Source organism: Corvus kubaryi, unplaced genomic scaffold (assembly GCF_017639235.1).
Source record: "Corvus kubaryi isolate FWS band 111438036 unplaced genomic scaffold, C.kubaryi_AGA036_p1.0 split1-37374, whole genome shotgun sequence".
Lineage (NCBI taxonomy): Eukaryota > Metazoa > Chordata > Aves > Passeriformes > Corvidae > Corvus > Corvus kubaryi.
In genome coordinates this window covers 2,526,782-2,548,175 of record NW_024582079.1, presented here as the reverse complement: position 1 = coordinate 2,548,175, position 21,394 = coordinate 2,526,782, and the positions used below count along the sequence as shown (strand labels likewise).

General features: G+C 42.9%; 1 protein-coding gene across 1 annotated transcript in view; it reads right to left on the bottom strand.

Annotated features, from left to right (window-relative positions):
- The window catches only part of LOC121657868 (polypeptide N-acetylgalactosaminyltransferase 10), an 82,436-nt gene that overhangs the window by 33,126 nt on the left and 27,916 nt on the right, over positions 1-21,394 (bottom strand). Inside the window, exons 2-4 of the mRNA XM_042014047.1 lie at positions 10,474-10,576; positions 9,460-9,598; positions 6,193-6,359 (exon numbers count right to left, since the gene is read on the bottom strand). Coding sequence (XP_041869981.1) covers positions 6,193-6,359; positions 9,460-9,598; positions 10,474-10,576 — 409 coding nt within the window. The remainder of the gene's footprint in view (positions 1-6,192; positions 6,360-9,459; positions 9,599-10,473; positions 10,577-21,394) is intronic.

Genomic DNA, 21,394 nt, shown 5'->3' with positions numbered 1-21,394 from the left:
GAAATGCACAGCAGCCAAGGATGCATTTACACAGCCTTCTGGATAACCACTCCCTAAACCAGACCGTGCTGAATGTAAAAGCCAGAAGGTTCACTTTGCAAATGTTATTGTCATATTGGGTTAAATATATTCAAATACCTGGGCTGAAAGCTGTTGTTGCCTCCCAGTGACAGGTGCAGATTTTGACTGGTTACTCTGACAAGGATGCTCAGTTTTTGCATCTTGCCACCATACAAACATGCAACACTGTAAGGCAGAGGGCCAAGGTGGGTTAAGACTTCCAGAACAACCCTGATGTTTGGAGACTGCAGCATTTTCAGTGCTGCCACATCCAGCTTTATTATTGTACCAACACAGTGCTTTGCATGTAACTCATGCTTTGGAGATGACTGATGCTGCAGTTCTCTTCTTCAACAAGGGACAACATTTGTTCTAAAACACTGTCATTTATACCAAAGTAATCTTAAAAACAAGTAAGAACAGGCTGTCACTCAATATGCAAATAATTGAATGCTGAAACGTGAGTTTTATGTGAAATCTAAGCACTTAGCCACAATCACTGATTTCTGTCAAGCTCAGACATAAAATAAGATAAACCCCTTGTGGTGTGTACCCTTTCCTGTGTGCATACAGCCAGCCCCAAGTACACCACAAGATGTTTCTTTTAAATGACATTCAGCAGTTTCAAATGTCTTGAAGAATTTTTAAATTTCCATTGCTGCAAAGGGTGAAAAGGTAAAAATCCTACCATGTCTGACATTAAGGGAAAGGCTGAAAAATCCATGATATCAGTTTGCTCCAGAAGCACATAAATGCAAACAATTAGTTTGTTTTAGAGGTATTCTTTTACAGGTGTTTCCTAGATAAGTTATAGGAGCTCTGCAGAAAAGGACCTGGGAGTCCTTGAGCATAAACTGAAGCACGGGAAATGCTGTTTAAGCGTAAGGTAATTTTTTAATTACTTTTTTTTTAAACTAGGTCACTGACAGTGTGACTGAACAGCAGAACAGGTTCCCCAGAGACATTATGGAGTCTCCATCCTTGGAGATTTTCCAATTTTGAGTGAATAAATAAGATCTGGAGAAAGCTGCTGTAGCTGAGCAGAGGGGCTGAGTTAGATGATCTCCAGATGTACTTTCCAAACTCAACTATTTGTAATTCTGCACCTGTAAGAGACCTCTCCTCCAAAACGAAGAGTTAGCCTTCTGCTTTTCACCAGGAGTATTTGATGTTACACTGCTGGGCTACCAAGTATGTGCCAGGTGAAAAGCAAAGAACATTCTGACAAGCATCCTGCAAAGGGATGTGCCATCCTTTGTTCCTCCAGCTTAAGGCTGATCATTTATTAGGGAGAGACAGAGGACAGCTTTACATCTGTTCATGTGGACACAGAGACAGCTTTTACAGCAGAGGTGCCCACAAGCTACAAGAATTAGGTGGAGACCAACAATTCATTTCGTACAAGACAGACACTAGAGCTGAACAGCTCCATTTCTCATCACAGCAATTCAGGCTGCAGGCCCAGGGACTGAAGCAGACCCTGAAGAACCATGAACTGCCTGCCTGTTACTCGTTGCCTGCTATCAATAATAAAATGCCATCAGAGCTGACAGAAAAACCTGCAGTGTTACAAACTGGCCTGCAATTCCACTTGTCTTCTCCTCCTCCCATTTCTGTGATAGAGTAGAACCAAACTCCCACTCAGCAGCATGGTAATTAGATATTCAAAAAGCAAACAAATTTCACATGACAGTACCCAGGAGAAAACTGATAAACATGAAAAAACATTTTAGTTTACTTGGGGCCATTCTGGTAACACAAGCTCAGAGGGATGTAATTAGTACCCTGCAAGCCAGCATATGAAAAGGCTTAATTTAACTGAGATCAGACCTAAAGAATAGCTATAGAAATTAAAAGTGAAGCCACTAATCCACACAGGACTGCCACAGCTAGGAGTTTTTATGGTCAGGAATTCTAGAGTGGTAATTCACATGGGTTGCATTCCAATTTCTGCTTATCCAGAAGCGCAGGCATTATTTTGGAGCACCCTGCAATAGCTGAGGTTCATCAAACCCATGGAGGTCAGTCTGTGGCTCTCTAGCAGCTCTCTGTACCATGCAGGAAGAAGCAGCCAGGGCTAGGCAGGTTAATTCTTATTCTCCAACAACAGTTTGCTGAATTGGTGTCTCCCTCTCCAATATAACCTATATTCTTCTGTACAGAAAATCTCTGCAAGTGTTTTGAACTGGGAAGAAAGTTCTTACATCAGATATCTCAAGCAAGTTTGTGGGGAAAAAAGCATTACAGCAGTCTTAATGCAATGCTACACTGATAACAGAGACTATTGATAGAGAAAGTAAAAAACAGCCCTGCAGTATTTACTCCTGTGACTAATGGCACGTGATGGAAAGGAGCTCCTTTTAAGCCAACCCAACCTACCAAGGGAATCCCCACAGAGGAAGATTCAGGAAGGTGACAACATGGTCTGCACCTCAAGGCAAAGGGGATGGAACCACCACACCGACTGACCCCTCTGACAGGCAGCCTTTCCCACAGCAATCTGGCTGACATGGCATCCAGCACACAATCTGGGTGAGGTAAGGCTCTAGCCTTTTTTTAGATTTGGACCATTTGCATTATACTGCAGGCATACAAAAAAACCCCCCAAATCCAGACAGCAAGTTGTTCCAGCACATTTTGACTTTCCAAGTACGAAGCAAAGGAAACATTTAAAAAACATGACTCGTAAAGCTTTTGCTGCTCCCTGTTAAGATTTGCTGTCATCAGGACAGCATTTTTTGGATGAAAAATGTTTATTGCTAAAGGTCACAGAGTTGTCTCTTTCAAACAAATTAAGCAATAAATGGCTGCTGACACTTCCAGATGATGATTCATCTGTCCAGGAGCTCCAGTAACACACAGCCACAGCTGCCCCTCAGGTTTGCTGCAGACCACAGCAGCCACCAGCTAACCCAGAAATCTGTCTTCACTCTCCTGTCACTCTGTTAGCCAACTTCTCAGCCCTCTTCGTAGACACACCAAAAATTCCTTACTCTCAAGCTTGAAACCAGATGAAAAACATATGAAAATAACATCTGTCAGGAAAAACACTGTTTGCAGTAGCCAGGTTTCCACACTTACTATTTCTATTATTACCAAAGTCCTCTTTACTTCATGAGCAGCAAAGATTCTCCATGTGTGAGACACAGGGATGAAAGAGACTGATGGATCAGCACCAATATCCCCATTGTCAGAAACCAGTGAAACAGCAGAACAAGAAAGAAACCCTAGCAGCACCTCAAGGGCAGCTGGCAAACCGCAGCACATTTAACCCCAGCACAGGTCAGCACACAAGAAATACTGGCAAGAGAGACAGTCTCCTTGCCAGGGAAGGTCAAGGTACTGAAGATTATGCTTTAAAGAGTTATTAAAATTCTACAGGTCTGTTTAGACAACCCTCGAGTGAAAAGCCAGCATGAGGTACAGCAGAGATATCCTATGTTTTATCCTGTCACAGTAACCTCTCGATAAAAAAAATGAATAATAGATTTTTTATTGAGTGATTATCCTTTCCATCTTTGGCTTTTCACTGGAAAAGGTTTATGGCAACTATTTACTGATCTCTTCAGGGAAGGAGATGACATTTACTGTTCATACAATGCCCCTCTGATCTCAAACGTGGCCTCTACTGTCACTATATCCAATAGTGATTCTATAACTTTAAAAGAAAGATGCTGCTACAAATTTGGGGAACTATTATTTCAAACAGAAGCACAGAATTCTTGCAGACAATACAGAATACTTTGCAGACAATGCAGAGGACCAATCATTTATGATTTGCAGAAAAAAATCAAGACATTTCTTCTCATTCTTTTTACTGCTCTCCAGTTCTGTGGCACAGCTGTGATGATCATCAGCTTGGACACAGAGTTCTTATTACCTGCCCAATTTAATCATAAGAAACAGAAAATAATGCAGCAGTTGCCCTAACAGTCCAAACCCAAGAATGTGCCCTTTTCAAACATACAACACGTCAAGTAGAAGTTTTCCTGGAACTTCCACTCCTTCCTGCATTTCAATTTGATGCATTAAACTATCAATTCTCAGTTACTGGGTTGAAGTGTTTGTTGTTTAGGTTTTAGGCTTTTTGGTTTGTTTATTTTTGTTTTTTTAAGCAATGGATAAGTTACAACCAGAAATTTGTAACCATCAGCTTTTCAAATCAAGATCATGTGATCAGCACTTAAGAGCCTCCTAAGAGTAAGGATCTATTTAAGCCCATTGAGGGATGTGGAAGCCAACCCCAGTGTGGTTAAGGAAGAAAAGTGCAGATACAGAACTGACAGCACTGAAGGAAAGATGTTTCATCCTAACCAGTAATTGTCCCAGTGTGCAGAAATCAGCTGTGCTGGCAGGAAAATTCTGGTTTAAAAAAAACCCAACCAAGAAAAATCCCCCCCCCCAAACAAAGAGAACCCCCACACCAGTTTTTATTAACACACTCTCTTTGCATGAGTGCTATTCTCTTCCCTTGACAATTCAGCTCACTGTCCAGCATCTGGAGTCTTTTATATCTATTTATAAATAGATGCTGCACACAAATGAATCTCAGCTACATCTTGCAACCTTTTTATGGAAGATGGATGACCAAGGGAGAAGAGTTTGTGTCTTATCAGAGGCAGGTGGAACAGAGAAGAGCAAGCTGGACAAACAGCACAGGTACAGACTGAGGAGCAGGGGAGGAGCCAGGAGGGCTCTCTTTCACTTGGTCAGGGCACATCTAAAGAACAAGGAAAACAGATCCACAGGAAACCAGAATTCATGACTTTACTTCTCTGAAAAGGAACCCATTTGCACAATTCACTTGTGCTTGCAGCATGAGCTTGTCTAATTTGCTTCTAGACTTCTAGAGTAGCAATAAAAAGACCTTGTCAGGAGGGTGGGTTTTCCTTCTCCTCGCCTTAGCCTGAAAATCCTCTAAAGAAATACTTATTTCATGTAACATTGATTTCTCCAAAGTAGCATGCCTTGCTTGCAAACTAATGAGAGAAGAACTTTAGAGCAAGTACTACAGCTGTTGGTAGTGCCTATTTGGAAGCCAGTATAGGTCAGAACACTAAATATTCACAAGCTTGTTTCCAAGCTCATTTAGGGGCTTCCTATATGTCAGGTTTCTGGAGATGTATCCTTTAGTATCTGTATAGAAACTCTTTTGCCTCACTTGAGTAGTATCAGTGGCTTGAACTCCACAGCTCATAAAGCTAAATAGTCTTAATAACTTTAAAGGAGAAAATACAGCTGCTACATCTGACCATAACCCCTCAAAGTCACTGTGCCCTCTTCAACCCCAGTCAGAGGATTTTCCATGGGATCTCTCCAGCTATGCAACGTCCACACGATGGGGCATTCATTCCTCCTTCACTTGCCTTTTCTACCACAGCAAGGGTGCAAAACACAAGACAAAGCCCAGCTAAATTTGCATCAGGCACCATTTAAATGGTTCAGAGAAAAAGATCTCAGCAACTACGTGCACACATTGCTGCTGCAACGACAAGTGGTTGTTCCATTAGTGGTGATGGGAGGTGCCAGTGACTCCACACCTCTGCATAGAGCACTTCAACCCAGCCCAAAGGGACTACTCTGGGCAGTGCAGAACAAAATAAGGAGGGAAGTTCCCCGCAAGAGAGAGCAAGGGTTTGTATGCTGCACATTTACTTTCCAGGAGCAAAAAAATTCATGAGAAAGGCAAGCCAAATCATAGACAGACCCATGTGGAAACCTTTTATCAAGGATTCTTTTATATGTCCTGTGTCCAGGGGGGGAAAAAAAAAAAAGCAAGCAGAATGTAAGGAGTGAGCTATTCCTCTCTCTTGGCTTTTTTTGGTTATTTCAAGAGTCAACATTTAACATTTTATGTTAAGGGCTACTCAGCCCCTTATCTGAATATTAAAACCAGCTTCCCTGGCTTTTCACATTGCCCAGAAGGCAGGACAGTCCATGTCAGCAGCAGCTAAACCAGCACACCCTGAATATGGAACACGAGGTTTTTTGCTTTCCGATGTACTAAAACAAGATTCCCCTGAGCTCTGCTGCTGGCAAGCAAAAAACCTCATGCAAATACATGTATTTGCAAGTGTATTGATCCCTTAGGTAGGGAGATACGGTGGGGATGTCACACACAAACCATCCTACCTCTGTCACTGAAGTCATCCACCAGCACGATCTCTGCCACCAGCTCGGGAGGGGAGCGGTTCAGGACGCTGTGCACTGTCCGGAGCAGGGAGGACCATCCTTCGTTGTGGAAGGGAATTATCACACTGGTGTTTGGGAGCTTCTCCAGGTACAGCTTGTTCTTGCAGCTGGACACAGACAGAGCAAGTCAAAAGGTGCTGCCAGAACACACCAGCGCTTCAATATTAATTACCAGCAAGCAACTTAGTTCATTCTTTACTCCTCAAAATGATGCAAAGTGCATTAATTTTCTTAATTTTGAAATAGGGGTAACGACTTCTTGCCTTGTAGGGTTGGTTTCAAAGTAGTTTAAAAAAGAAAATTCTGTAGTATGAAGTGCAGTGTTTACTTTCCTGCAGGTGTGGCCATAAGTGGATTTCAAAGCTTGTTAAACAGGTAACCTCTAAGACCACACAGTGACCCAATGCAGTTAAAAAACACCCAGTAGCTCTTCAGAAGGGATCAAAAATCTCTTCGATTCCTGGAGGCCCCTGTGTCCAGAGCAAACCAGTGGTGGCTGTGTGAATGGAGGTGTGTGGAGGGTACAACGACAGTGCCAGCGGGACAAGCTGCCCTGTGCCCAGGAGCAGGGGAGGGAGGTCCCACGCTGCTCCCTGCCCCTTGCACAGCCCCCAGGCTGCTGTGCAGGCTGCGCTCTGCCAGGCCCCCAGGAGGCAGTCACTCCGTGCACAGTTCCATGCACACAGGCAGTAATTCCTTCCCCTGGCTCCTGAAAGGGCAGACGGGAATGAAAGCGGCTCCGGCAGCGGCAGCTTTGTTCTGGACCTTTCCCAGGGCATGGAGAAGGACACACCTATGTTATACAAGCTCAATACATCTGTGCCTACAGGAAGTTACTCTGGTGCCTGTGTGAGAGGACAGTAACTTATTCTGGGTGTAATGAATTGTCCTGGGGTGCTGCCAAGAGCCTGCAGGCTGTGGCTGCAATGCACAGATGCAAGATGCAAACTGAAGCTGCAGGGACTGCTTTCATCCGGCCCTTGGCATTGCCATCCTAACCTTCTTCCAACAGCTACTAGCTACAGTCCTGTTCCAGTATGAACCAAGAGCTCTTGAATCTTTTCTAACTCTTCTTAAACTGGAATTCTCATTTTCTGACTAACTTTAACAAGTGGGAAACTTTAGCTATTAAGTTTAACCATTAAGTGTGGAGAGAAATTGCTTCCCTCCAGCTACTGTATCTACAATTGCTTTACAAGACCTGCAAAATTAGTGTTTAATATTAAAAGCCCTAGAGGCACTTAAAGAAAAATGTTACCAGGGGAAGACATGACTGTTGAAACAAACAATTGTATGTGTGCACCAGGCAGATCCAGTACATGCTGTGCCCCAGCTCCTCGAGTCCCACAATTAACAGAAAGCAGAGGTGACACACTATTTGTATATTAAAGTCCACACATCAGCTCACACATCAGCTGCTTCTTTGTCCTTCTCCACCCAGGGCAGCTGTTGGGGAGAAGCCCAGCTGTGGCTCCAAAGCTTAGGGCAAGGCAGATGATGCATTTTTGCCCAGTACACCTTCTCCTCACGCTCCCTGCTGTCTGCGGGCACTTCTCCAAAGCCTCTATTACCTCACTGGATGTAAGAGGCTCTAAACCACAGCTCCCTTCCTTCTGGAATACTCTTTATGGACTTGTGACTTTATGACTAGGTCTCAGCCTAACGTTGTTATAAACTGCCCTCATCAACCTCTCAAGTAACACAAACCATACCATTTCATGTATAGCTTTTTTACTGGGCCCAGCGAATGCACAGCAGACCTTTCCAGTGGTGAATTCCTTTAGTGCACACCCCCACTATGGGTAACCCTGCTCCCTGCCCAGCTAATCCCAGCACCCATGAGGCACATGGTGTTTATCCTCTCCTCGAGGCCCCCACAATTACAGCTTGCTATGCTGGGGGAAAGGATGTGTCAAGCAACAAGCAAACCACTGCAGCAGCACCATTAATCACAGCTTAAGTTGTTGGTGTCCCAGACACTTCACTTACTAGTTTTAACTGGGGCTGGAGTTAGAAGTTTCACTTTTTAAAGAAGTTTAAATAGCAGAATTAACACTGAGTTGGCAATTTCAGGAAATACTGAGGCATGTGAGGTAACACATTAAATCCTCAGATAACGAAATACTGACATTGTCTGATGTTTAAGTTCTCAGAGCCCAAGACAGCCCCTGTAAATGGAGGACAGGTGGAATTTAGATTAGTAAACTCAAACTGTATTTCCTAGAACTTGAGCATGGGCTGATCCACAAACATCTTCAGTTACCTGATTTATCTCTATGTTTAAACATTTCAGCTGCATGCCTAAAATATTTATGGAGCTACACTCACTACTTTGTTTTATGTGTATATATTGAGAAAGGGTGTCAAGCCAGTGTATTTGATTAGTTTGCTGTGACAGCTGAAGAGGTAATATCTCAATTGTGCAGTTAACAAATTATAAAACCTGACTTCTGGAACTTGTATCTCATGAATAAAGCAGATGTTGAATTCAGATTTACTAAATTGTAATAAACACAGCTTTACACAAAAGAAGCTTGGATTCAAATGTCTAGCAATGCTTTCAGATTAAGAACCACACAAACAGTATTTAAAAACCTCCCAGTTTTGTATAAACAAGGGTTAAGTCCTAACTGAAGCACTTTTGCTAGTGAAAAACTTCTGGCTTTACCAAAATCCAGTTCAATGCCATCCTACATCATAATGTCCAAAACCAGATGAACTCTAAAATCAGCATTCAGTTGGAACTCATTTCTACTTGTAAGCCCTGTTGAGGCTGTTTTTATGAGGAAGATGTCCACAAAAATAATCCATAAACCTGATAAAGCTCTTCATACATAGCTGAGTGAAACTACTCGCATCTTCTGCTCCTGAGCATTCCATTGTCATTTCCAGCTAGTGGCCAACATAAGAACTGGAACCTCTGGGTTACTTTCAAGGTCTTTTCTAAGCAGGGTTGCAAGTCTGTGGTAATTTTAAGTCTTTTGAAATCAAAAAATGATTTTTTTCCCCAGATTCGATCTCTTCTATTTCCCACTGAATTTACTAGACACCATCCTTTATTAAGGAAATACCAGGACCCAGCAGTGCAAGGATTGTATCTGATGAGCAAAGGTACAAGAGTCCAGAATAAAAAAGAACACATTCCTGTTGATGTGGTAATTTAGGGCTTGCAAACCTTCACTCGTAGAAATGCAACTGTATACTCACTTTGGATGCCTGATGTCTGGAAGGGAACGATTCAGAGAAATTTTATCACTCACAAAGATATTAAAGCCATTTTCCCTGTATGCCTGGTCCACTCGCTCTGCATCAGTCATTGGGTAAGGTTTTCCCTGTTCTCCATTTCCTGTGCATAGACAGAAAGTAAATACAGATCATTACTGCTAATTAGTGCTTAACGGCCAGAAACTAATCCATATAGCAAAAAAAGAGCATCTTATAGTCCTTTGAACATTACTTTATTAGTTTTGTGCTCTGTGTCATATTTAGCACCGAGTCAACCACGCCAATATAACAATTTTATCTGATAAGCAGTTTTGCTACAAACCACTCAGCTGTGCAAATCAAAGGTAAAAGTCTTCCTTCTAACATCAGAAACAGATGAAGGGGTTTTGGCAATGCTATGGAGGACCTACAGAATGCCTTTTGTTTCACAGTGGGAAGAATCCATACGGTTTGAATATCTGAGCACTGTTGGAATTCTCAGCACAGATGGATTTGTGCATTTACAACCTCAGCTCTCGCACTGAAGGGCAGAGCCCTTGCAAACATGCCAGCGTAAAGCTGTGATATTCAAAATGGGCCCTTATTTGCAATGCAAGACAAACCCCAGAACTACAGAATGGACTTTCATGAATGTTATAGTCCAGAATGGTTTTCTCATTCTTCCTTTCTGGATCTCCCATTTTTGGGAGAGGTACACATGCACTTTCTGGGGGGGATTTTTTTAAAAAAATCAATTTTCCACCTGTCATGAAAGCACCGAGATTTAACTGATACATTTTCACCTCAAAATGGTTATTGTGCAGTTGGGGAAAAAGGAATTAAATTGGGATTAACACAGGTAAAAGATTAACAGATAAATTGGCATTAATGCTGCATCATGCCAAGAACATCACCTTGACTCTGAAGTTAAACACGCTGTTCTACACTCAGCCTACCAAATAAAATCAAACTAAGTTACAATCTGTATTAAAACATTTTTATAGCAATCTCACATACCCACACGCTCAGAGTCCCTCCTTATGGCTTCTTTGTTATGCCAGTCCTTTTTCCTTTGTCCATCAGCAAAGTAATGGTCTTTCTTTTGCCTCACGTATGATGCCTTTTAAACAAAAAATTGGATATATAATAAATACACAACAAATGAAACCTTTCCTAAGCAGCCTCCCCTTCCTGTAAGAGGAAATTAAACATCTCCCTTAAGGCAAAATCATCACAAGCAAGTCGCTTTTAGCCTGAAAGCGGTGAGGGAGGAAGTGAGTTTTGCTTGTCTCAGAACAGTACTTTAGCTATAGCTGTTAAGTGATATTTTTCCAGGGCACCATCATGTATGCAGAACAGTATTTCTTGATCAGGGAATCTATTAAAAACTCCCATTTTCATCTTGAAAACATCCAATACATCTTAGAGCCTTTTTGTTAATTAAATAGGATGTAATGGGAGACCTATTGCAGGATCATTATTAATGAGACGCTACCACACCTGAATAAAATCAAAACAAGATTTAAGTCATTTATTAAGACTCTTGCTGCTGAACCCAATTAGAGCTTCTATTTCATTATGTTGTTCCTGAAATTCAAAAGCCAGGGGTGCTTTGAAAACAAGTCAGCAAATGAAGATCCCCAGTAATCCAACTTCTCCAGCTCACCTCTGACTGCACAGGCTGGAGACTCAGACTTGCTGAAGGGAAGAGGATTAATGAGAGGCACTGCAAAAGCCTTATTGATTCACATCATGCAGGAGAAGGCAAGTGCAGCCCCAGAGCAGCAGAGCTGGTGAAAAACCACACACTCCTGTCATGGAAGGGCTCACCTGAACTCACCAAACACAGATATCAAATTAATTTGCTTAACCTGCCCTGTGGTTTTCCAGCTGTCCCATTAAACACCACTCTTCTCCTGTGAATTCCTAGCTGCTGATAATGCCATCCTTCTAATCATTCCCACTAAATAACCCACGCTAGAGCACACTACCGTCCTGTGAAATTGTTGCCTCTGTTTTGCAAGAAGAATTCTTTGCCAGGCCAGCTCACTGACCAGTCTCCTCTGCAGGGTACTCCTCTGCCAAGAAAAGTCCTGGAAAGCTCTCGCAGACCAGAGCACATCCTTGCCAGGAGAGTTTTGCCAACTTTCTGAGCACTAGGCTTGTGCACAAGTATCATACTGGGCACAGGAACAACTGGCAAGTCTGAAATCTCAATATTTTAGGTCTCTTTTGTCTCTTTGTTTATAGCACTCTGGACGGAATGCACACACCAGGAGAATCGCTGGCAATGCCACTGTCCCTCCTGCCACTTGCTGTGAGTCAGCACGTGAAAATCCCTTAAAAGCAGCTGCTCTGGAAACCCCACCCACCACTGCAGACGAGAGCATGGCCAGAGTGTCCAGGGACTAGATCCAAAAGGGGGAATACACAGCACAACTCTGAACCTCACAACACCAACTGCGCACGTGGGAACCAGCACCCCGTGTCAAACCTGTGCAAAGTGAGCAGGGAATTCAGGCACCCTGAAGAAAAGAGGAAAACTGACACCAACCAGCAAAAAGACATCCAAGTCTGTGTAACAGGGCATTGTTAAGAGTGCTTTAAATCCCACCTCTTTTTGGGACTCGGGCAACCTAAACTAGAATTGCAGAGGCACCTCCCTTCCCTCTGAACTCTGAAAACATCCCTTGGAAATTTTCCACTGCTGCAGGTACCCATGGGGATTGCCCTCTGTGCAGGTTTTGGCTGGGGTAGAGTTAATTCTCTTCACAGGAGGTGGTGTGGGGCTGTGTCTTGGGGTGACTTTATGATGTGTATCCCATATCGCTGTTCTATGCCTTTAAAATGAGAGGGGGGAGAAAAAAAACCCAACAAAACTCTTTAAAACATTTTGTTTTCAAGGACACAAAGATAGAGATGCTCTCTGTGTTCAGCAGACGCGGGAGCAGGAGGAAGCACCCGGCTTGCTTTCTTTCCAGCCAGCTTTCGGCCAGGTTTTTCAGCTCCTTTTCCTCTAGAGAGTTGAACTTTGTTTTCCTGGGACTCCGATTTTTCCCTTCTTCTCTGCTGGACGATTTCAACATCAGAATACATTGGGAGGACTTTCCACCAAGGCCTTGGCCCTGGAGGGGGGCCCACCACCCCAACCCAGCTCCAAGGAAGGGGAGAGAGAGATCTACGGCAGGACTCTGAAATTTTCCCAGGTTTCTCTCAGCAGAGCAAGAGGTTTTATTATTATTTAGCATTATTATCCTTTTCCTGTGTATTTGTTAAATAAATAAATAGTTTTTATCTCTTTCACTTTGAGGAAAATTCAATTTTTCCCGAACCTGGTGGGGGAGGGAAGGGTTGTAACCTGCCTTCTCTCAGAGGATGTATTTCCAAATTTGCCCAAACTGGCACAGGCTGTTATTTGGTTTTGTACTGGAAAGTGTTGGTAAAACAGGGATGTTTTCATTACTGCTGAACAGGGCTTACCCAGAGCCCAGGCCTTTTTGCTTTGCCCTAGAGAGGAAGCTGGCAGTGCTTGGGAAGTTGGGAGGGGACACAGCCAGGACAGCTGACCCCAAGGACATCCCAGACCATGTGGTGTCACGCTCAGTACATGAAGCTGGGGGAAGGAGGAGAAAAGCAGGGGTTGCTTGGAGTGATGGCATTTATCTTCCCTGCATTCCTGGAGAAGGCTGAACACCTGTCTGCCCGTGGTAAGCAGGGAGTGGATTCCCTGGTTTGTTTTGCTTTGCGTGGTTTTTGCTTTACTTTTTAAACTCTTTATCTCAACCCGTGAGTTTTCTCACTTCTACTCTTCCAGTTCTCACCCCCACCCCACGGTGGGGGCGAGCGAGCGGCTGCGTGGGGCTGAGCTAGCAGCTGGGATACAACCACGACTCACTCCTTCTGAAATACACTAATGGGATGGATCTCAAGCTGTCCTCCACAACAGCTCCCAGGAGACGGGAGAGAAGTTTGAAATACACCTCAAAGGATTCACACCAACATCTCCAGAACCCTCTGATGGAAGCCACACTGGGCTGGCTCGGGAGGTGCATCTCTCACCATTACACAGCTGTCGCACCCAAGCAGCAGCCTAAAAGCCATTAAAAAGCAGGTGCAGCCATCCCTGCTCAGCATGAGCACCCCCAGGCTCTGGGCTGAAGGGATCCTTGTGTTTGTGCACTCAGTGTAGGATAATGTGTACAGGGAAGTAAATTTTGTGCACAGCTTCAAGCCATTCTTCAGAGGGGTCAGCAATGTGCATGTAAACATCCTCAGAGCAAGCAACAACCTAATGCAAGCAATTTAAACCCTGAGATAGAGCAGAAGCAGGCAGCAGCACACCATCCTCCAGGGCTATTAAAATAAAGAAAAACAAAAAAGAAAAAAAAAATCACAGACTGCCTCTGTGTTACACACAGTACCAATCAGGCAGATGGACAGTAGAAAGTCAAGCACATAGATCTATTAGTTCTCTCAGTCTCAGATAAATTTACACACAAAAGCATCTGTGAGCTGGGTCAAGCTAACCCTGTCAAGGCCACACATGTCAGTAATTTATAAACTTTAAATTTAAGCAAGAGGGAAAACTATCAAGCACGTGCATCAGTTATTCAGGCCTCTCTGCAGTGTGGGAGTTCAGAGGTGCAGAGAATAAGTTATTGATCCTGAAGTCCTGGGGAACAGACTCTGTACAGCGCTCAGTCTTGGAGACTCACAAGGATCAACACTTCTTCATGTTGGCATCAACAAAATGAAATGAGGACGGTGCAGGGTGAGTCATTATCAGCTCCTCTGCCTGCAGTGCTCATGGTGTTTCTTCCCTGTACAACTAACACCAAAAGAGATTCACACAGGACAAGCAAAACATGAACCTCTGTTGGATCAACATAAACCTCCAAGTGGCTTTTAGAATCCTGAAGGGTAGACTCAGTTCCAGATCATGGCAGACATGCTGCATTCTTGAGCTTTCCTTGGTCTTGGGCAGAGAAGTTACCGTAGTTCATTCAACACTGGAGTCCTCCATCACATTTAATTCAGCTTGGGTAAATGTTAAGAGGTTAGAATATTTCTTACTGTATGTACCCCTTGCAAGCAAACATACAGGGCTCTGGTTTTGCAGGTCGCTATTAAAACACCATAACTGAAAAGTCTGCTGTGAGTCACTGACAAGTTCTGTCAACAGTGTCTAAACATTAATTTTGAAGTGACTTTCAGTGCTAGAAAAGGAATATCAGTGTCTTTGCCTCGGAGACCTTGCCAGCCCTCACCATCCACACAGCCCTGCAGGGAAGGTGTAGCTGCAGCAGCCTGATCAGCGTCATATTTCTGGTTAAGAACCACACTTTCGAGACCGACCTCATTTCAGCAGACTACCAAAAAAAGGCAGTGTGAACCATAAAACATTTGCCTTCCCCATCCTCGACTGCAGCTTTTATCTCATGCCATCACTACCAGCAGAGCTGTGTGTAAGGTTGTGGGCATGATGCCACCACGGGCAGAGGGAGGATGTGCACATATGTCCTCAAGTCCCTCTCACTGGGAAAATGGGCAGGTTGCTGACATCGATGTGATTCTGGAAGCTCTTCTCCTTCTTTCTTGCTTTTTTTTTCCTCCCCTCCCTCTTTGTAGAAGATGTCTGAGCTCTAGAAATCCAGACACAGCATACAGGGACCAGAATGTTGCTTTTTTTAGTGGTTTCCTTCAGGGATGCTGCATGGGATTTGACTCAATTATGCAAATTACATAACTTGATGATACTCCTTCAACAAATGCTCTAGACTGTGCTATCAGAGCAATCTGCAAAACACAGCAAGCTTCCTAGGACTTTAACTCTTAAAGAAGCATCTCATTTATGGGGAGCTATGTCATATGTGTAATGCTGTATTTCACCTCAATTTTCACTCTTATCCTAATTTCTCATTAATTATAACTGCATAGCAGGAGGTAGAATATTTTTGTCCAAACCATCCCCCCCTTATGTGCATTTTATCTGTGAAATGCAGTGACCGTTGTTTGAACACTGCAACTGTCAATTCTGCATGGTTAGGGTAAATTGACATTATGGATCTGGATTTCTATCCCTATAAAAAATTAGGTCAGTAATTTTCACTTTTGTTCTGTGTTAGCTTCCCATTTTGTAAAAATATCGCTGGTTTTTTAAATGGTCAATTGTAAACAACATGCAAAAAGCACATTTTAAAGCGTGAAGGCTTCGTTATGATCATCTATGATCATAGACTTACTAGTCAGGCTATGTAAGTGCACCAGCCATTGAATTCCATCCATTAACTCCTACAACAAGCCCATAAGTTCTATTTCAGCTCAAGCACATTTTCTTTTCCTTAAGAACTGGAAGTTGTTTACCACTAAGGAGTGATTACTTCTCCAGCAATATCTTAAACTGTTCTCCTGCCTGTTTCCAGCCTTCATTTTTTAAAAACTGAAAATGAACTAAAGTAGAAAGGCATATTAAGCAATACATTGAGAATGGATTTAGACAGATTGCTGTAAATAAGCCCCTTCTGTTGTCTACCACGCTGTTACTTAATGCGCCGCCAAAGCAATTGATCAGCGTTCAAACACCAAATGCACAAAAATGGAATTTTAATTTTTTGTTTAATCACTATTTAGTGTGCCTGGCTGCAGCCAAAAAAAAAAAGTGTGACTAGAGACATAAGCCAAGAGTTTTCTGCACATGAGGAAAAAAGATTTGCTGAAGCATGTATGTTAACCATAATGCTGTACAGATCTCAAACCCTCTTCAAACACTTGTTTTACTGATTTATTATTTTCTTTCAAACCAAGGAGCTATGATCAGACCCATGATCTTTGCAGACAGTGTCAAACGGGGCATCTGTTCCACCCCAGACCTCTTCATTTATCCCAGCACCTCAGCAAGTCTATCCTGCACTCATGTCCTACAACAAGATGTTGAAGATGCCAAAACAATTAAAAAAAAAAACCAACAGGCAAAGGGAAAGCAGCAAATAGGAACCATTCCTCTATTTATTAAAGGAGCTTGCAACCTGAGGTGAACTCAGTGGAATACTCGAGAGTACACACTTGGGTACAACCCAGTTGTCACATTCTGTGACATGATAAAGCAGAAATAGAAAACATCTATAGGCGGATTCTTTCCAGTCTTCCAAAACCTACAGTACCTGAGGTGTTTCAGGAAGCAAAATGTGAGGGAAGCCAGGTCTAGCAGAAACCAGGAGCAATCCTCCCTCTCACTGCAGCAAGCTCAGGTTTTAAGGATTGTGAGACCATCCATGCTAAATGTAAGTAACCCTTTCATAAATAAACAGATAGAAAGTGTTATTGCACCATGAAGAAATGCAGTTCTTTTTTTGGTTTGTCAGAGCTCTATTAGCATGCGTTGAGCAACAAACTGGTACAGCACTCACACAGCACAAACAGCCTCCATCCTTTTCACTGGCAGGAAAACAGCTGAGACTTTCAGATGAGCTAATGAAAAATAAAAATATCACCAATATCAGCTGGAGGCTGCTCCTGGGTCAGGAAGCTGAGCATAACCTCAGTTAATCAAAGCTCCTCGTTTACTGGAACAGGAGGCAGCATACTACTGGAAGAAAAAGCTGCTAAAAGCCTGTTGTGTGATCTACCCAAGTGTTTTCAAAAGGTTAATTTTTGAAGCTATTTCAGTCCATAAAAAATTTAAAAGGTACATTAACATAATCCATACCTTCAACATTTCAGGAACTATTAAAAGGCAACGCAGGACTAAATGGCACCACATCATGCAGAATTTTTAAGTGCTTTCAAAGACAAAAAAGCCAAGTTCATCTTCACAGCTTGTTGAGACTCACACCCAAGCAACAGGTTTGAACCAGACCTGAACTTTTCCTGCAGAATGCTATCCCCTGGCCATCATTTTCTTTCCCACCTGTAACACCAGTAATACTGAATTCAGATTTCTTCTTTGTTTTTGAGGAGGCCAGGCTTCGGAGTATGGAAATATCCTGCCCGATTCCTTCAGAAACAGAGCCCCAGATAACTGTGGGCACTCCTGGATCAGTCCTTACCCTGTGTCAGAGAATGAAACCACAGCTGGACCAGAACCAGCTGAATGGATCAGTGCAGACAGGCACAAAGCAGAGCCTTTTGTGCAGGGTGCCCAGGGAAATTTGGGAGCTGTAGTGCTATTATAGAAGTATGTTCCTTGCAGAATGCAAGCTCCTTGGTGGATGGGGCAGCCTGCTGCTTTTAGCTGACTGCTTTTTTTAATGCAGAAAGCTTTTCATATCAAGTGCTAGAACAGTACCTGCTTGAACTGAAACTCCCCCCATCCCTTTAAATTCTTTCAGTTAACAAGTTTTATTCAACATCAATTGCTGAAAACCCCTTAGCACAAAGAAAAATTTCATCTTGCAAGAAGTCCTGGATCATCGGTGGATTAAAGTCTGCAGATGTCAGCTGAGGACAGTGATATGACATCCAGCTTAGTCATCTATCTCTACCAAATACCTCACACTTTGTTCTTGTCTTACCTTTAGATATAATATTACGGTTTTGTGATGTCTGCTGCTCTGAACTCACTGTTTGACTAATTCAGCCCAGGCCTGCAGAGGCACAGCACCTTCCAAGGTCGTCAGCACAGAGCACCAAGCAGCAAGTTCCTCCCTGAATTCAAGCACATCTTGTGACAGCACAGCAGTTTCAGTCTCAGACTTTCCTTTCAGCTGTTAAAACCCCAGCTGGCCTAGTTTTAGAATGCATTTGCCCACAACAGCTTTCTCATCTTTTCTGTTCACTAAAACGTTTACAGCCCTTTCCATCTACAGAACTGCTCCTCCTCCCACACTGAGCCTGTCACAGGCATCTGCTGAACACCCTGGAATCAGCTCCTGCAGGCATTTAGCTGGGGTGAACCACCTTGCTTTCCCCTCAAGCAACAAGAACATTTCTTTGACCTTGCTCTAAGACACAGCAACACTATAAAATTTCCAAGGAACACATCACACTGTGGGCTAGCCTCTGGTTGAGATGGAGACAACCTGCTACTCACCTTGCCTGAGGGACAACAGCCAGGAGGGCTCAGACAACAAACACACAGAATGAAGATGTAGACAAAAGGAATCTCTGAACCGCCACTCCAAATAAGATTACAGACTTCCCATCCCTCCCACCTTCCCTTTCTGCTTTACAGCTTGCTGGAAACTTAAAACTAGATGAGCTCTCCCAAGGAACCGGGGTACATTTAGTGTTTTATCACATCCTTGAGCTGGTTTTGGACTGCAACTCCTGGCAGAAGCTACGAGCATGAAATCCAGAGAGATGCACTTTGTTTTCCACAGAATCTAGTGCTAGCTGAAGCTGTCTTAAATACGGCCTTACAGTCACAGGAGGGAGCAAGCTGGTTTGGAGATCAGTTTGAGAAGTGACCATTTGAGGCAGAACCTGGCACGTGTCTGCAGATACCCACACTCCATTTAACACAACTGAACAGCCCACAAGATGTAGTGGCTTCCTCTAAGGACACACTTTGAAATCTGACTTTCCAGTAAGATTTACAGATTATGTTGCATATGCAGAAGTAGTTGAATAATCTGCATTAAGATTTAATAAAAATGCAGGATACAAAGCCTATTAATTCCATCACTTTGGTGAATTCCCTGTACTCGAGCCATAAACTCCAGATCAGATTATAGGAATGTTAAGCCAATCAAGGACTGCTCAGATGAACACAACTTCCAAATATTTTATACACAAGCAGAGAAGCAAAGCCTGTATCATATTAGCAGAAATCTCATTAAATACATCACAATGAGCATCCTGAATATCCTCAACACAGAAATACTACAGAGGTGAAATTCCCAGCACCCAACTAATACAAGATGACAACTCAGGTGGTGCTGCATGTAGGTGGACCTGGCAAACGTGTGACTGCAAATATGATTTTGTTCAGTTTACAGGAAAAATACACAACATTTACAACTACTTGAATGATGAAATGATGGCAATTTGTGCCTTTCATACAATGGAATCCACCTGACTGGGTACCAGGTCCTTGGGAAACCCTGGCACAAATCCTGGTATAAACTGGCATAACTGGAAAATCAAATAAACAAAAACATAAGGCTGCTAATGTTCCAATAATCTTTGAAGCAAGGACAGGACAAAATCTACCTGCTAGACATGCAAAGGAAGAATTCTAAGTACTTTCCTTAGAGACAGACATTTCAAGAGAAAAACACTTAATTTTGGGACTTACCAATGTGCAAAGTATACTACCAGGATGCCCTGCACTTTGTGATAAAGGCACAAGCACGACTGCACTAGAACAAGTTTTCTGAGGTAAGATGAGCGAGGCAGTTTGAAAGCTTGCCAACAGTTATAGTTCATAATAGTAAACAGAAATGCTCAGGATTTTGCCCAAAAAAGCAGGCAGAGCACCATAAGGCATCCATAAGCCTGACAGAGCTGCTGCAGTCTGCAACAGCTGACAGTGTAGATCAGATATTTACCTTTCCTCATGGAAATTGGGCTGCTGCCAAACTTACACAAACAAAATTCAAGGGCACATTATGGAAGGTTTGATGCCTGGTGAGGGGCAAAGATTTGTCAGCATGCAGAGTACCCTGGCTTCAGAAAGGTTAATACTGCTCTTCTGAAATCTCCAAAAAGGTAAAAAAAGACCCAACATTTAATGCTATGGAAAAATATATTCAATCCATACAAAACCTACGTGACAGATATGACTCAAAAACTGGAATAAGAACTGTAGCTGCCACTTTGTTGTGTGCCAGGTACTGAGAATGTGTTTTATGTCAGCACAGTGCTACCCGCAGCAAGTTGCATATCATGCTTAGAAACTGTTTCCTCCCTGATGAATTTTGAAAGCTACTAGGAAAAAAACAAAAAAATCTGCACTTTAGGGGTTTTTTTTCCTTGAGCCTTCACCCATCATTAGGAGCTACACATAAAATTAATGAAGTATCTCCAACCAGATTATTTGAGAGGAGGCACAATCTGACTGTCATCTGTGAAAAAGTCAGACCCAAAACCAGAGGATGTCACAGCACCTATGAGCAGCACCCACCTGTGCAGGGAACGATCCCCAGACAGGCTGTGCCAGCTCACCTTGCTCAGTAGACCCTGACCGCAGCTTAACCCTAAACTGTCCGTGGAAATGCAGACAGGTGACAATAAATACCTGGCCAAAAGGATTTTAGGGAGAACCTAAGCCATCAAGAGGCCTACAGATGTTTTCAGAGTGTATCTCTGCTACCAGGAGCAATTATCCTGCCTACATAACACTTACACACATCTTGAACCAAATAGTTCCCGCTAACTCCGATAAAGCAAAAAGAATCACAAGCATTTTTCTACTTTATTTTCCACACTCTTCAGGCAGTACCTTCAGTGCTGACACTGCTCACTTACCTTGCAGACACTGGAAAAATCAACAACCACGCTGGCAGCTTTACTTTAGGGAAAAAAAAAAAGAAAATCATTGTTTTCAATAAACTTTTACTATTACTTCAGGTGGTGCTCCAAAACAGGTTTGCTGCCTGATTCCCACCAACAGCATCAATCTCAGCACAACTTTTCCTTAACAGCAATGCAGCAAAACAACAATTTTCTGGTTTTCACCAACAGACTATCCCTATTTCCCTTTTAGCTGTTTAAAGATTTTAAAGTGAATTTCCTACCAACTTCCTGACAAGCTTGATGCTTCTTGACGGTGTTATGTTAAACTGAAAACATCAGGATTAAAAAGCAACATTTAACAGGGCTCTTCTTCCCAAGGAGTTAGTTAACTGTTGCTCAGACTAAGTATGTTGCACAAAAATCCCAAAATCTCAAAAATCAGTTACTGCACAAAAATCCCAAATTCAGTCACCAACCTCTTCTAGGACACCACGTTACCACTGATGGGTGGCAAAAGCGACTCGGAGAACACACACATCCCACA